We start from the raw sequence: 16,319 nt of genomic DNA, 5'->3' as shown, positions 1-16,319 counted from the left end.
ATGCGTGCAGTGATTCTTCATCTGGCCGGAGGCCTGCAGACAGAGATAAGTCCGAGAGCACCCAGAGGGCACGGCCAAGTCCCCTTGGGGATAGCAGGCCCTGGACCTGGGGTGGGGCAAGTCGGGCACTGAGCCCCCAGAAGGCTGGGGCTGCCCCTGGGCTCCAGGGTGGGTGGGTGACATGTGCCCCTTAGGGGGCAGGACACTTCCAGCCCCAGAAAGGATGGTCTCCCAGCTGGCAGCCTAGCTCCCCCGGGCTGCCGCCGCTGCCAGTTGTCCTGGTGCCCCCAGCCGGAGGCCTGAGCCATGCCCTGTGCCAGCAGCTGTGAGCTGGACCCCTCTGCTGCCTGCCTGGACTGAGGCCCCCACACCACCCCCGGGCCTTCTTGGGCAGTGACCTCATGTTCCAAGAAGTCCTTGGAAAGCTCTCCTTTTCCGGCTTCTGGGGGATCTTGGCTCCTTGGGGGCTCAGGCTCCTCTCTGTGTGGAGCCCTGCACAGCCTCACGCCCCTCTCCGCGGCCCCCCAGGTCCTCCTCTGGCTCTGAGGGGCCGCGTTGCTGCTCACGCCTGCGCTGCGTGTCCAGGGCCCGGCCCTCCCGCCGCCCACACCACCCATGGGAAGCCGCGCGTGCAGCACCGAGCTCGCCCACCTGCCACAGCTGCCGAGCAAACTCGGGGTCCCCCTCGGCAGGCCACCCGCGAGGGGAGGGGGCCCCAATTAGCTTCTGGAGAAGCGTGGCTAGAACAAAGACACGTCTTCAGTTAATTTTTCTTCTAACAGAAATAATTCATCGTCAAAATGCCATTATAGTCTTACAATCTTCTGTGAGAAGAATAACTTTCCTGCTATTATCGTGGAATTATTTTCCCACTCTCTGCTGCATTATTCCAGGAAGCGGGCTCACCACGAAGGGGGCATGGTCGGAGCTCGGCGAACGGGCATTTTGCTGGGAGGTTTGCTCAAACTGTGCTTTTAATTGGCCTTGTCCTTTGTAAGGCGCAGGGAACAGAATGACCGCCGCCCCTTCATCCTGATGCTTTTGTGGGTGGGAGCTTCGGGTCTCGGTCGTGAAACTCTGCACAGATGCAGGGTCTTTGTATTAAGAGAATTATTGGGCTCGGAAGCGCCCCCAGCTCATACGGCATTTTGTTTGCGTTTTGTGTGCTGGGCTGTGTTCACAGACTCCCAAGCATCATTAAAATTCAAAAGGGACTGTATTTTGCAAAACAAAATGGAGCGCATTCTAACCCAGTGTAATTTGTCGCCCCCGGAGGAGAGCCTCCGAGAAGCCCTGGACCACGTGGCTTTCTGGCAGCTTCTGGGGGCCAAGAGAGCGCCATGGCCCCCAACCCCCGAGCCTCGGGACTGACCAGCAGCCACTGGGGGTGCACAGGAAGCTGAGGCCCACGCTCTCTCCGCAGGGGCAGTGGCACCACGACGTGCAGAGTGGGCAGGGCAGCCTGACCCACTGCTCGGGGCTCATCTACGATGGCCTGTGGGTCAACGGCCACCCAACAGGTAGGCCACCCCCGCCTCCCCGTCGGGCAGCCTCCCCTGGGCGGTCACGTCTGGGTCTGGCCGCGTCCTCCCTCTGTGGCCACTGGGCACTCACCCGGGGCGCCAGACCCACAGTACACTGGGGGGACCGGAGTGAAGTGGGACCTAAAATTCCATTCCCTTCTAGAAAAAATCTTTCCTGACCTGATTTCAAAATGGCGGGTGCACACGCGGAGGCCCTGAATCCGAGTGCTGAGCTGGGGGAGAAGGGGCCTTCCCACTGCTCGCTGCTCCTGGAAGCACCTGGGCAGCCTTTTGTTAGAGGGGATGAGGTGGCCGTCACAGGGACACGGTTGCGCACCCAAACCTTGGTGCCAAGTCCGCAATGAAAGCCTGAGTGGCTCACTCAGGTGGCAGACCCTGACCGTGTACCTGTGAGCACCTGTGAGCTCCTGTGAGCACCTGTGTGTACCTGTGTGTACCTGTGAGCTGACATGAGCTCCCGTGAGCACCTGTGTGTACCTGTGAGCTGTCATGAGCTCCCGTGAGCACCTGTGTGTACCTGTGTGTACCTGTGAGCTGTCATGAGCTCCCGTGAGCACCTGTGTGTACCTGTGAGCTGTCATGAGCTCCCGTGAGCACCTGTGTGTACCTGTGTGTACCTGTGAGCTGACATGAGCTCCTGTGAGCACCTGTGAGCACCTGTGTGTACCTGTGAGCTGACATGAGCTCCCGTGAGCACCTGTGTGTACCTGTGTGTACCTGTGAGCTGTCATGAGCTCCCGTGAGCACCTGTGTGTACCTGTGAGCTGTCATGAGCTCCCGTGAGCACCTGTGTGTACCTGTGTGTACCTGTGAGCTGACATGAGCTCCCGTGAGCACCTGTGAGCACCTATGTGTACCTGTGAGCTGTCATGAGCTCCCGTGAGCACCTGTGTGTACCTGTGAGCTGACATGAGCACCTGTGAGCACCTGTGTGTACCTGTGTGTACCTGTGAGCTGTCATGAGCTCCCGTGAGCACCTGTGTGTACCTGTGAGCTGTCATGAGCTCCCGTGAGCACCTGTGTGTACCTGTGTGTACCTGTGAGCTGTCATGAGCTCCCGTGAGCACCTGTGTGTACCTGTGTGTACCTGTGAGCTGACATGAGCTCCTGTGAGCACCTGTGAGCACCTGTGTGTACCTGTGTGTACCTGTGAGCTGTCATGAGCTCCCGTGAGCTCTTGTGAGCACCTGTGAGGCCTGCAGTCCAGGTGGCCGCCTGCCCACCTGGTGGGCTCCAGGACTCCTTACTGGGGTGAGACAGCAGAGGTGACACCCAGCAACTGCACTCAGTGTGGACACAGGCCCCGCTGGGCCAGGCCAGGGCTCCTCAGTGGGGGTGAGGCCCTGGGGAGGCCAGAGTGGCTGATGGCCGAGGGGGCACAGGGGGCTGGAGGGTTGGTTCCTGTCAGCACCCACAAGCACACAGAGCACCCCCAGGGGAGCTCACAGCCACCCCCACATACTAGGCCAGGGGCTCCTGGACCACCCGGCCCCCGGCCTTGGGCAGGGCTCTGTCCACCACGTGTCCCTGTAACTTCACCCGGGGAAACAGAGTCCAGCTCCCACCCCTGCCCCCCAGAAAAGGCTCTGAGGTCCTGCCCCACTTCTCCCTTCCCCAGGACCCAGCCAAGGTGGGGGTCTCAGTGCCCATGGGGGATGACAGGTGAGCCCCCCAATTTGGGCAGGTCTGCTCTCAGGTGAGGCCACGCTTTGGGACCGTCACAAACCCACATGGCTTTCTGGGCAGGCGTCGCGGGGTGGGGTTGACACTGCCCTTGCCAGCTCCATGCACGTCCTGGGTGCCTCCTGTGTTTGCTTTCCAAGGCCCTCCGGAGGCGCCACTCCTGGGGGGTGCGGGGCGGGACGGTGGGTCCCGGGAAGCAGCAGCCCCAGCTGCCAGGGGGCCCCAAGAGTGTGGCCCGGCCGGCCGGAAGGCCTGCTGGAACCGTCCACCGTGCACAGCCCGCAGCCTTTCCGCCCCATCTACCCCCCAGCACCGGGCCACCCCACCATTCCATGCTGTCAGTTCAGCACCGAGCTGACTGGCTCTGCGTGACCCTGTGTTGCGGTCCTGTGGTAGCCACTCCCTGACCGTCCCCTGCAAGGTGTGGCTCTGAGGGTGCTCCAGGGGGCCCCGAGGGGCGGGATGAGGGCCAGCCGTGGGGTCCCACCACAGCCCCCGAACCATGGGCTGATTCCACCGGGCCGGCCCCTCTCTCTTTCAGCACCTGCCACAAGGATCGTGGTTTTGGGTCCAGAGGTGCTGAATGTGTTCCAGGGCTCCCCCATCACGTTGAAGATTCAGCTGCAGCAGGACAACGGGGACATCGCCGAGAGTAAGCATCCCCAGGAGGACTCCCAGCTTTTCAGAAAGACGGACACGCAGCAAAGTGCAGACGAAGCTTCCAGCACCCCCGACTCGTGGGGCAGCTTCGTTCGGGGGCTCTTGTGGCCCATGCACTTTGCAGAAGGGGCCGGAGACTTCTGAGCCCCCCAGCTGGTGAGGTGGCTGCCTGGGTGAGCGTGTGCACGTGGATGCATGTACGTGCAGGCATGCACGTGTGATCTGTGTCTCACCCGTGGGCATGAATGTATGCACGCGTGCCTGTTTGTGCCTGTGTTCGTGGGCGTGTATGCATGTGTTCCCGTGGGCACTTGTGTACATGCACATCTGTGAGTGTGCTCAATAGTGTCTGTCCGTGTGTGCAGGTCTATATGTGCTGTTCTTGTGTGCATCTGCATGCGTGCATGTGTGGGAGTGTACACACATGCCTCGTGCACCCTCTCCCTCCCCACAGCACACTTTTTGTAGAGCACAGGGCCAAGCTGACCACACCAGCATGGCCATGGGTGGAACCCATTCCCTGCCTGGCGAGGGGGGTCGGGGGTCTCTCATCCTCCTTAGAGGTGGTCCAAGGAAGACTGTCCTCCCTCTGGCTGCTTTCCTGTCACCCAGCCCTGCCACGATGCCGCGGGACAGACACGATGACCCCCCGAAGCCCCCCACCTAGCAGGGCCAGCCACTGCGGACTCTGCACAGACGAAGGTTCCCCTTCATTTGAGCACGAGTGTAGCGTGGACCAGGCGTCTTTATCACGATTGGTTTGTTTTAACAACTTTATCAAGGTATCGTTTACATTCCGTAAACTTCACCCGTATTTAGTGACTCCGTGGTTTTCGGTAAATTTACAGAGTTGAGCAACCATCACCCCGATTCAGTCTTAGAACCTTTCCGTCATCCCCGTTTCCCACCTCGAAGCCAGGCAACCGCGCGTCTCCTTTCTGCCTCCAGAGATTTGCCTTTTCTGGGCATTTCTCGTGAACGGAAGGGCAGTGTGTTGCTGGGTCCCTCCACTTGCAGCATATTTTCGAGGTCCCTCCTCACCGGCCTCCTCAGCGACGAGTGGAACTCCTTTAAGCCGAAAGCCACCTTCCGTCCGTCCGCTCGTCGGGTGATGGCACTCGAGTCATTTCCAGGTTTGGGCTATTACGGATGATGAGGGCGTTGACGTCCAAGTACAAGGTTTGGTCTGGACGTGGGTTTTCATTCTCTCGGGTAGATGCCTCGGAGTGGGTTTGCTGGATCATCTGGTGGAATTATGTTTAAACTTTTAATAAAAAGTGCCAAACTGTTTTCCAAAGTGGCTGTGCCATTTCCCAGCCAACCAGAAACATAGCAGGCTCCCAGTTTCTCCACATCATCGTCTACACCCGTATGACCTGGTTCTGAGGTTCTGCAGCTGGCCTTGGGGGGGGGGTTCATTTCACTGTGGTGTTGACTCGCATTTCCCTGACAGCTGATGATGTAGAGCTTCGCGTGTGCTCGTTAGCCGTTCTCACATTTTCTTTGGTGAAATGTCTATTTTTTCCATTTCTTAATTGGGTTGTTCATCTTCTTATTTTTGAGTTATAAGAATTCTTTATATATTCTGGATATGAGTACTTTATCAGATATATATTTACAAATATTTTCCCCAGTCTTTGGCTTGTCTTTTCATTTTCTTAATACTGCCTATTGAAGTGCAAACATTTTTCCTTTTTTTAAAAATGCAATTGTGTTGAGATATATTCATACACCATATAATCCATCCAAAGTATACACTCATTGGCTCACAGTATCATCATATAGTTGTGCATTCATCAACATTTTACTTTTGATGAAGTCCAATTTATCAATTTTTTCTTTCATGGATCATGCTTTTGTTATTGTATCTAAAATTCTTTGCCTAATCCAGGGTCACAAGGATTTTCTCCTATTTTCTTCTAGAAACTTTATTAGTTTCAGCTCTTACCTCTCAGAGGTAAGATTGGTTTTCAGTTAATTTTTGTAGATAAAGGTCAGAAGTCTTCTCTTTTTCAGTGGCTATCCGACAGTCCTGGCACCGTTTGAAGACTGGTCTTTCCTTCCCGGTTGCGTTGCCTCGGCACCGCTGTCGGAAAGCTGACCATAGACGAGGGGCTTTATCCCGGCCTCTGAATTCCAGTCCGTTGGTCTCCATGTCCGTCCTTATGCCAGGGCCACACTGCATTTGATTACTGTGGCTTAACTGGAAGTTTTGGACATGGGAAGTCCTCCAATTTTGTTCTTACTTTTCAATTTTTTTTTAACCATTCTGGTTAAAATTTTAAGATCAGCTAGTCAATTTTTGCAAAAAAAAAAAAAAAAACCTGCTGGGATTTCGATAGGGATTGCATCAACTCTATCTGGGGAAAACTGCATCTGAAAACAATATTGAGTCTTCCAGTTCATGAACCTGAAGCAGCTATTAATTTAGATGCTTATTTTCTCTCTCTCACCAATGTTTTGTAATTTTCAGTGTACAACTCTTACATCTCTTTTTGTTAAATGTATTTATGATTAGTGATTATTAATTTTAGTATTGATCATTCATTTTAATTACAATTAATTGTTTTATTAATGTCATTACCAATAGTTATCATTACTAAAGTAATAGCTATTAATAAATGCATCTGTTATATTCTTTTTGATGCTTCTGTGAATGGATTGTTTTCTTCATTTTCAGAACTTGCTAGGGTACAAGTGATTTTTTTATATTGATCTTGTATCCTGTCCTGGCTGAATTCATTCTTTGGATCTACTAGTTTTTCTGAGGATCCCTTAGGATTTTCCGCACACAAGATCATGTCCTCTGTGAATAAATACAATTTTCCTTCTTCCATTCCAATCTGGATGTCTTTTCTCTCTTCCTTCGTTGTTCCTCCCCTCCCTTCCACCCTCTCTTTTTTGTTCCTTCTTTCCTTCCTTTTCCTTTTGCCGGACTGTGCTGGCCAGACCCCAGTGTCAGGCTGAGAGCAGACATCCCCGTCTCATTCCTGATCCTGGAGGGACGGCTTTCAGCCTTACACCGCTGCATATGACGATGACTGTGGGCTTTCCATAGCTGTCCTTGTCCGTGTCAAGGAAGTTTCTTTCTGTTCCTAGTTTGTTAAGAGTTTTTATCAGGAATAGATGTCCGATTTTGTTGGCTGCTGTGCTGGTTTGAATGTATTATGTCCCCCAAAATGCCATTATCTTTGATGTAATCTTGTGTGGGCAGATGTATTAGTGTTGATTAGATTGTAATTCTTTGAGTGTTTCCATGGAGATGTGCCCCACCCAACTGTGTGTGATGACTGATTGGATAATTTCCATGGAGGTGTTACCTCACCCATTAAGGGTGGGTCCAAATTAAATCAGTAGAGCCATATAAATGAGCTGACAAACAGAAGGAACTCAGTGCAGCTGTGAGTGACATTTTGAAGAGGAGCTGAGAGTGACATTTTGAAGAGGAGCTACAGCCAAGAGGGACACTTTGAAGAATGCACAGAAGCTGAGAGAGGAGCTGCAGATGAGAGACAATGTGAAGATGGCTGTTGAAAGCAGACTTTTGCTCCAGAGAACCTAAAAGAGGACAAACACCCCAAGTGCAACAAAGAGTGACATTTTTGAGGAATTGCAGCCTAGAGAGGAACGTCCTGGGAGAAAACCATTTTGAAACCAGAACTTTGGAGCAGACGCCAGCCACGTGCCTTCCCAGCTAACAGAGGTTTTCTGGACACCATTGGCCATCCTCCAGTGAAGGTACCCGATTGCCGATGTGTTACCTTGGACACTTTATGGCCTTAAGACTGTAGCTGTGTAACCAAATAAACCCCCTTTATAAAAGCCAATCCATTTCTGGTGTTTTGCATTGTGGCAGCATTAGCAAACCAGAACAGATGCTTTTTCTGCATTTATTGAGATGATCATTTACTATTTGCCCTTAAAGGTTTTTTTTTTTTTTGGTCCACTAATAGTGTATCATATGATTGGTTTTCAGATGTTAAACCAACTTTGCAATTCTGTATAAATTCCACTTGATCATGGTGTATCATCCTTTTAATATGTGGCTGGATTTAGTTTGCTAATATTTTGTTGAGGATTTTGTATCTATATTCCTGAGTAATATTGGTCTGTAGTTTTCTTTTCTTGTGATATGTTTATGTGGCTTTGGTATCAGGGTACTGCTGGCCTCAGAGAATGGGTTAGGATGTGTTCCTTCCTTGTGTTTTCTGAAAGAGTTTGTGGAAGGTTGGCGTTTTTGTTTTTAAAATAGTTCATGGAATTAACCCGTGAATCCACCTGGGACGGGGCTTTTCTGTGAAGGGAGGTTTTAAATTGCTAATTGAATTTCTTTACTTGTTATAGGTCTACTCAGATTTTTTATTTCATGAGTTAATTTTGGTAATTTTTGTCTTTTTAGGAATTTGCCCATTTCATCTAAGCCACGTACTTTGTTGGCATAATTTGTATCCTTTTATAACCCTTTTAATTTTGTAGGGCTGGATAGTAGTATCTCCTCTTTCATTCTGACTTTTGGTAATTTATGCCTTTTCTCTTTTTAACCTGATCAGTCTAGCTAAAGGTGTGTCAAATTTGTTCATCTTTTCAATGAACCAACTTTAGATATCCTTGATTTTCTTTTTTGTTTTTCTGATTTCTATTTCATTGGTTTCCACTCAGATCTTTATTTCCTTTCTTCTACTTGCCTCAGGTTTATCTTGCGCCTCTTTTTTACTGTCTGAAGATGAAAATTTTGATTGCTGATTTGCACTCTTTCTTTTTTATAATACAGATATTTAAATATATAATTTTCCTCTAAGCACTGTTTTTGCAGCCTCATATGCATTTCAATGTGTTGTGCTTTCATTTTCATTGAGTTCAAAATATTTTCTAATTTCCTTTGTGATTTTTTTTTTAACCATTGGCTGTCTAGAAATGTGTTATTTAATCTTCGTATACCTGGGAATTTCCGAAACTCATTTATTTTGCTTATTTCTAATTTAATCCACTGTGGTCAGAGACCACACTCTGTGTGATTTCAGTCCGTTCACATTTATTGAGAGTTGTTCTGTAGCCCAGCACGTGGTCCAGGCACGGCACTGGGAGACTTCCCGTGCCAATCTGAGAAGAACATGCCTCCGGCTACTGTTGGACCCAGGGTTCTGTAGACGTCAGTTGGTCAACTCGTTAACAGTGGCCGGGTCTTGTAAACCCTTGCTGACATGCTGCCTAGTTCTGTCCATTACTGAGAGTGAGATATTAAAGTCTCCAACTATTATGGCTTTTTTTTAGCTTTTTTAAACCATAGTTTTACTGATATATTCATATACCATACAATCCATCCAAAGTATACAATCAGTGGTTCACAGTATTATCACATATTAGTGTATTCATCACCATGATCATTTTTAGAACATTTGCATTACTCCAGAAAAAGAAATAAAAGGAGAAAAGAAGACCCCAAACATTCCACACCCTTATCCCTCCCTCTTATTGCTCACTGGCGTTATACTCTGCCCAATTTTAAGACTTACAATAGAGAGGGGTTAACTGGGAGTGTAGTATTGTCAGAGATAGCAATATAGATCTCCAACTATTATTGTTGAATGGTCTATTTCTCCTTTCAGTTTTGTCAGTTTTTCCTTCATGTACTTGGGTCTCTTTATTAGGTGCGTGTATGTTTATAATTGTTATATTTTCCTAATGACTTTACCCTTCTACCATGAAATTTCTCTCCTCACTTCTAGTAATGTTTTTGCCTTGAAGTCTATTTTACCTCGTGTCAGCATCATCATTCCAGCTTGCTTATGGTTGCTGTTTGCACGGAATATCTTTTTCCATCCTTTTACGTTCAACCTATTTTTGTCTTTCAATCTAAAATGTGTCTTCTGTAGATAGCATATAGTTGGATCTTATTTTTTTAATCCAGCTTGATAATAGCTTTCTTTTGATTGGAGTGTTTAAGCCATTCACATGTAATGTGATTATTGATATGGTTGGATTTATGTTTGTCATTTTGCCATTTGTTTTCTAGATGTCTCAGGTCTTTTTGTTCCTCTGTTTCTCAATTACTACCTTCTTTTGTGTAAAATATTTATTTTCTAGTGTACCTTTTGAATTTCTTTTCTTCTATATTTTTTAAAGTTATTTTCTTGGTGGTTGCTCTAGATATTACACTATGCATCTTAATGTGTCACAGTTTACTTAAGATTAATACTAACTTAATACCAGTAAAATATAAAACTTTTCTCCAATATAGCTCCATTCTCTCCCCTTCCTTTTTTGGTATATATTGTCATCTTTATATGTCATAAGACAAAAAACATCATTTTGTAATTATTATTTTATGGAATAGTATGTATTTTAAATCAATCAAGAGAAGAAAAGAGAAAATGTATTTTTACAGTTTTTATTATTTACCTACTTATTTCCCTTTCTGGTGCTCTTTATTCGTAGAGAGGAGTTGAGTTATTGTCTGGGGTCATTTCCTTCCAACCTAAAGGATTTCCTGAAGTATCTCTTGAAGGACATTTTGGCTAGTAACAAATTCTCATTGTTTATCTGGGAATGTCTTTATTTTGCCTTTAGTTTTGAAGTATAGTTTGCTGGAGATAGAATTGTTGATTGATAGATTTTTGGTTTTCAGCACTTTAAATATGCCATCCCACTGCCTTCTGGCCTCCATTATTTCTGACTGGAAGTTAGTTTTTAATATTTTTGTTCCCCTGAATGTGATGAGTAACTTATCTTTTGCTGTTTTCAAAATTTTTTCTTCATCTTTGGCTTTTTGTAGTTTGAGTAGGATGTGTGTGGGTGTGAATTTCCTAATGAGTTTACCACTTGAAGTTTATTGATATTCTTGGATGTATAGATTAATGTTTTTCATCAGATTTGGAAAGCTTTTAACCATTGTTTCTTCAAGTTATTTTCTTCCCTTTTCTCTCTCACCTTTCCTTTGAGGACTCACATTACATGAGTGTTGGTTTGGTTGACGGTGTCCACAGGTCTCAGAGGCCCCGTTCATTTTTCTCTATTCTTTTTACTTTTGGCATTTCAAACTGAATAATTTCTATGGATCGATCTTCAGGGTCACTGATTCCTACTTCTCCCACCTCAAATCTTCTATTGAGCACCTCTAGGGTCAGTTTTTGAATTTCAGTTATTGTAACTTTCAACCCTAAAATTTCCGTTTTTTTTTTCAGTACTTTCTTTTCTTTATTGGCTTACACCATGTGATGAGCCATTGTCATTATACTTTCCTTTATTTCTTTACGCATGATTTCCTTTAGTTCTTTGATCATATTTATAAAAACTACTTTGAAGTCTTTGTCTGTTAATTCCAAAAGGTGGTTCCCCTCAGAAACAGTTTCTATTGGCTGCCTTTTTCCCCTGTGTAAGGGTCCCACTTCCTTGTTTCTTTGCATGTCCTATCATTGTTTGTTGGAAAGTAGACATTTTAGATGATTGGCACATCTGGAGTTTGGCTTTCCCCTCTGGGGGCTGTTGTTGCTGTTTTCCTATTTGTTTATTCTCTGACTTGCTGGAACAGTTCTGTGGAGTTGATCTGCAAACTTTGGTTTTTCTTCTTTTTGTTTTCAAGCCTGGCTTCCTAGGGGTCTCCCCAGTGTGAGCAGAGCTTAGCGGCCCCACAGTGACTGGCAGGAGGTTGCTCTCAAAATCCTTGAGCCGGTGAGGATCTCACCTCTGCCAGTGGATCTGCGTGTGGGTCAGAAACACAGTCAACATTCAGGCGGCCGCACGTCTGCTGCGGCCTCCCCACCCCAGGCACTCCCATGCCTCCTCCACAGCACAAGGCTCACGGCCACGCACCCACATCCTCTCGGAGCTCCCCGGGGCATACTCAGCCCTGCACGTGTGCACGGCCTCCGTGGTAACCCGCCAAGGCCCAGCTGGCTGTGCTCTCCTGGAGCGCCCTGTTACGTGTCCGGGTAACATGCCCACCTGTCCACCTCCTCTGGCTGCAGACTCGCCCACTCTGTCTCTGGCGACTCCCGGGGTTTTGGTTTTTCTTCTGTTTTCCCCTCCCACAACCAAACCTCTCGTGTTCCCAGCTTGCCCTACCCAAGTCCTCCTGCCCTGCTGGCAGAGTAGTGTGCGGGTGGGGGGAGCGGACCCCGGCTACGATGCTCAGACGCCATCTGCGTCTGCCCAAGCCTCGGAGTTTGTCTTGGATAAACTCTTCTCAATTTGTTGTGTGCTCCAGAGTCCTGAAATGGTTGTTTTTAATAATTCTGTCCAGTGTTATCTTTGTTTTTGAGGGAGCGGGTTTGCCAGGCTCTTTACTCAGCCACAATTGTTTGGATTTCAGTAAATTCTTTAATTTTAATTTTTAATTTTTTGAATAGGTATAAATTACATTATTCAAAAATCAAGAAACATACACTGAAAAGTCTCCCCACAACTCTGGTTCCCCCTCCACCATGTACCCAACTCCACCCCCAGCCGTTCCCACACTGCTGGGTAACTATCATTAGTAATTTCTTGTCTTTCTTTCCAGAATTTATGTATGCAGTTACAAACAAATACACGTGTTTATTTTTTTTCTTATTTATAACACAAAACAATGTGTGTATGTGTCTGTGTGTGTACATATAGACACTTTTTTACAGTCTTCTCTTTTCACAGATGTGTATGTTGGAGATCTTTACAGATTAGTACATGTGTTTTTACAGCTGCGTATTTTATTTAACCAGCCCCCTACTGACAGAACTTTACATCACTTCCAGTGCTTTATTTCAAACGGCCACAGTATAATAACAACCTTGTTTGTAAGTCAGTCCTCCTATGTGTGAGTTTATCGGAATAAAAGCATCAGAAGTAGAATTGTCAGTTCCACGGATACACACGTTTGTAATTTTACACAATGGTTGTACCACTTATACAACTCCCACCAGGACTGTATGAGAGTCTCTGTTTGATAGCCAATGACATGTTATCAGATTTATAAAAACTTTCAAATTTGAGAGGTGAGAGACGGCGTGTCGGTGGCATCTTAATCTGACGGAGGGAGGCCCTTTCGGCGGGCAGGAGCCTTTCGTGTCCTCTGACTGTCTCCGCACAGGCTCACTGCTCTTTTTTCTTAACCATTTCCAGGAGCCCTTTTTATAGTAAGGAGATTAGTCCCACGTGGTTGTGGGAGTTGAACTTTTTTAGTTTTATTTTGTGTGTGTTTCGACTTTGCTTACCAGATTTTGGGCAGTACAAAGCTTTTTTTAAATGTAGATGAATTTATCAATCTTTTATTGATTCTGGATTTGGAGTCATATTTAATGATTCTCCCCACTTTTAGGCAAGAAAGGAATTTCCTTGTGTTTTCTTCTTTTTTATGGGTTCATATTTTACATTTAAACATTTGATCCATTTGGAATTTATTCTAGATGTTCACTGCAAGATGTAACCTAATTTCTTCCAGCTGGCTTCTTGGTTTTCCGCAAATCATTTATTAAATAGCCATCTTTTAACCTCTGATATGAGAGGACACTTAAGAGTATGCTAAATTCTCTTATGTCCCTGTTAGACCTTCTGTTCAGTTGCTGGTATCCCATTATTTTACTTCTGAGGCTTTATAATGAAGCCCTTAACCAGCCTAAATGGAAATTTTAGGTGATACATTAAATCCCAGGAAACAGTGTGTATGAATCTGCAAAGGCGTGATGCCTGATTGGGACGGGAGCATCGTCTTCTGGTCTTCAGCCCCCAGAGCGAAGGGTACAAGATGTGAGCAGCAGGTTGAGTTACCCGTAGGTCAGACACTTTGGGGTGTCGTTCGGGTGTTTGGTCTGGAGGCTGCTGAATTATAAAGTAGAAGCACGTGAACTTGCTTCATTCACAAGCACACACAGTTTGAATTTCACACAGTCAGGAAGCTTTCCCTCCCCAGCCTGCGATTCTGTAGTGACCCGCTGATTATCGCTCATTCTTCTCTGAAACAGCCTCGTGGAAGTGGACCTGACAGACGGTAAACCGCACAGATTTAAACTGTGGGTCCAAGACGCTTTGACATTGAACCATCCCTACGACCAGGCGGGCGCGTGCCCACCCCTGCCCCGGCCCCGTGCTCGGCCCTGCCAGCTGCCCACCCCCAGGACACCACTGATCTGCTTTAAACGAGAGCTGTCGCTATTGATGAGTTTGTGGTTTCTAGAGTCTCATGTAAATGGAATCCTACGAAGTGTCCCTTTTGTGGCTGGCTTCTTGGTTTGTGGTCACTTTGAGATTCCGCTGTTTGCGTTTGTCGAGCTAATTCCTCTTGATCGATGAATCCCGCTCCCTGTGTGGTTAGACCCCGGTTTGCTTTTCCTTTCCCCTGTTGGTGGACTTGTAGGTTGTTCCCAGTTTGGGGCCTCTGAAAGTAAAGCTGCCATGCACGCTCGCGCACGCACAGATGCCTTCCCTTCTCCTGGGTGTTAGCGGAGATACGACAGGGGTGGGGTGACACTCTAGGAAACTGCCAAACTGCTCGTGCCCTTTTCCAGTCCCCCCATCGCCAACACTTGGCACAGTGAGTCCCCTTCGATCTTAGCCATTCCGATCGGCGTGTCATGGAATTTCATTGTGGTTTTAATTTGTGTTTTCTGATGATCAATGACTTATGTGCCTGTTTGCCATCCATAGATGTTCCTTGATGAAGAATCTGTTCAAAACTTTAGTTCGTTTTTTGTTATTTGTTTTCTTGCTTAATTTTGAGGTTTTTTTTTTTATTGAAACATTCTGGATACAAGTCTTTCACCAAATATATGCTTTGCAAAGATTTTTTTTGAGTCTGTGTCTTGTCTTTCCATTCACTTAACACTCTTTTGAAGAGCAGAAACTTTTAATCTGGATGAAGTATAGTTTTTCAATTTGTTCTTTCATGGATCCTGCTTTTGACATTGTACCTAAGAAATGTTAACCTATCCCAAGGCCACAGAGGCTTTCTCCTGTGTTTTGTGCTAGAATTTTTAATAGTTTTACATTTTGCATTTAGGTCTATGATCCATGTTGAGCTAATTCTCATATACAGTGTTTGGTACAGAGTGAAGTTGATTTTTTGCATATGTGCATTCAGTGGTTCTGTTACAAGGCTGTCACTTCTCCACTCCATTACCTTTGCACCTTTGCCAAAGATCAGCTGTCCCTGTATGTGTGCATTTATTTTTGTACTGTCTATTCTGATGATCTATTTTCTTATCTATACACAAATAATATGCTGTTTTGATGACTGTGGCTTGGAGGATTTACCTCAAAATCAGGTAAACCCTCCAGTTTTGTTTGTTCTTCCAAATTTTTTGGCCTTCCTAGGTGCTTCGCATTTCCTCACGAATTTTGGGATCAGTTTGACATCTAAAAAAAAACCCTGCTGAGATTTTTATTGGAATTGTATTTAATCTATAGATCAGTTTGAGGAGAATTGACATCTTAATATTGAGTCTTCTGACCCGCAAAGTAAACCCCTGTGTCAGTTTGGATGAATTATGTCCCCCAAAGCGCATGTTCTTTGATGCAATCTTGTGGGGGCAGACGTATTAGTGTTGTTTAGATTATAATTCTTCAATTGAGTGTTTCCATGGGGATGGTGACTCAGTCAACGGTGAGTGAAGCATTTGATTGGATAATCTCCCCGGAGGTGTTGCCCCGCCCACTCAGGGTGGGTGTTGATTGGGTCAGGGTAGTCCTATAAGGGAGTGCACAGACAGAAAGGAGGTGCCGCAGCCTCTGTCTGTAAGAGAGTTCACAGACAGAGGACCTCAGAGCAGCTCAGAGGCACATTTTGGAGAGAAGCTGCAGCTTACAGAGACATTTTGGAGATGGCCTTTGAAAGCAGACTTTTGCTCCGGAGAAGCTAAGAGAGGACAAATGCCCCAAGAGCAACTGAGAGTGACATTTTGGAGAGAAGCTGAAGCCTAGAGAGGAAAGTCCTTGGAGAAAGCCATTTTGAAACCAGAAGTTGGAGCAGACGCCAGCCACGTGCCTTCCCAGCTAACAGAGGTTTTCCAGACGCCATCGACCATCCTTCGCTGAAGGTACCCTATTGCTGGACACTTTATGGCCTTAAGACTATAACCGTGTAACCAAATAAACCCCCTTTAAAAGAGCTAATCTATTTCTGGTATTTTGCTTAAGGGCAGCATTAGCAAACTGAAACACCCCCCCCCCTTATTTAAAATTCTTAAGTTTCTCTCAGCAATGTTTTGTAGTTTTTCTTGTACATGATTTTATATCTATTGTCATATTTATCCCTAAGAATTTTATTTACATTTTTTGATGTGATTGTGAGTGGTAATTTTTAAATTTCAATTTCTAATAGTCTATTGCTAGTAAATGGAAATAAAATTGACTTTCAAATGTTGGCATCCTACTGCCCTGCTGACCTCACTTATCTGTTCCACTAGCTTTTTTGTGGATTCCCTCTGATTTTCTTCACAGGTGACCATCTTGCCTATGAATGAAGAG

The 16,319-nt window shown here is 46.3% G+C and overlaps 1 protein-coding gene across 5 annotated transcripts in view; it reads left to right on the top strand.

Moving 5' to 3' along the window:
- MORN1 (MORN repeat containing 1) overlaps positions 1 to 16,319 on the top strand; it is a 62,156-nt gene that overhangs the window by 11,453 nt on the left and 34,384 nt on the right. For all 5 annotated transcript variants that reach the window (XM_037828821.1, XM_037828820.1, XM_037828823.1 and 2 more), the window contains exons 7-8: positions 1,424 to 1,520; positions 3,769 to 3,879. In XM_037828821.1, coding sequence (XP_037684749.1) covers positions 1,424 to 1,520; positions 3,769 to 3,879 — 208 coding nt within the window. The remainder of the gene's footprint in view (positions 1 to 1,423; positions 1,521 to 3,768; positions 3,880 to 16,319) is intronic.

The sequence above is a fragment of the Choloepus didactylus genome, chromosome 2 (genome assembly GCF_015220235.1).
Source record: "Choloepus didactylus isolate mChoDid1 chromosome 2, mChoDid1.pri, whole genome shotgun sequence".
Taxonomy (NCBI): Eukaryota; Metazoa; Chordata; class Mammalia; order Pilosa; family Megalonychidae; genus Choloepus; species Choloepus didactylus.
This window is presented reverse-complemented; position numbering and strand designations above follow the sequence as displayed.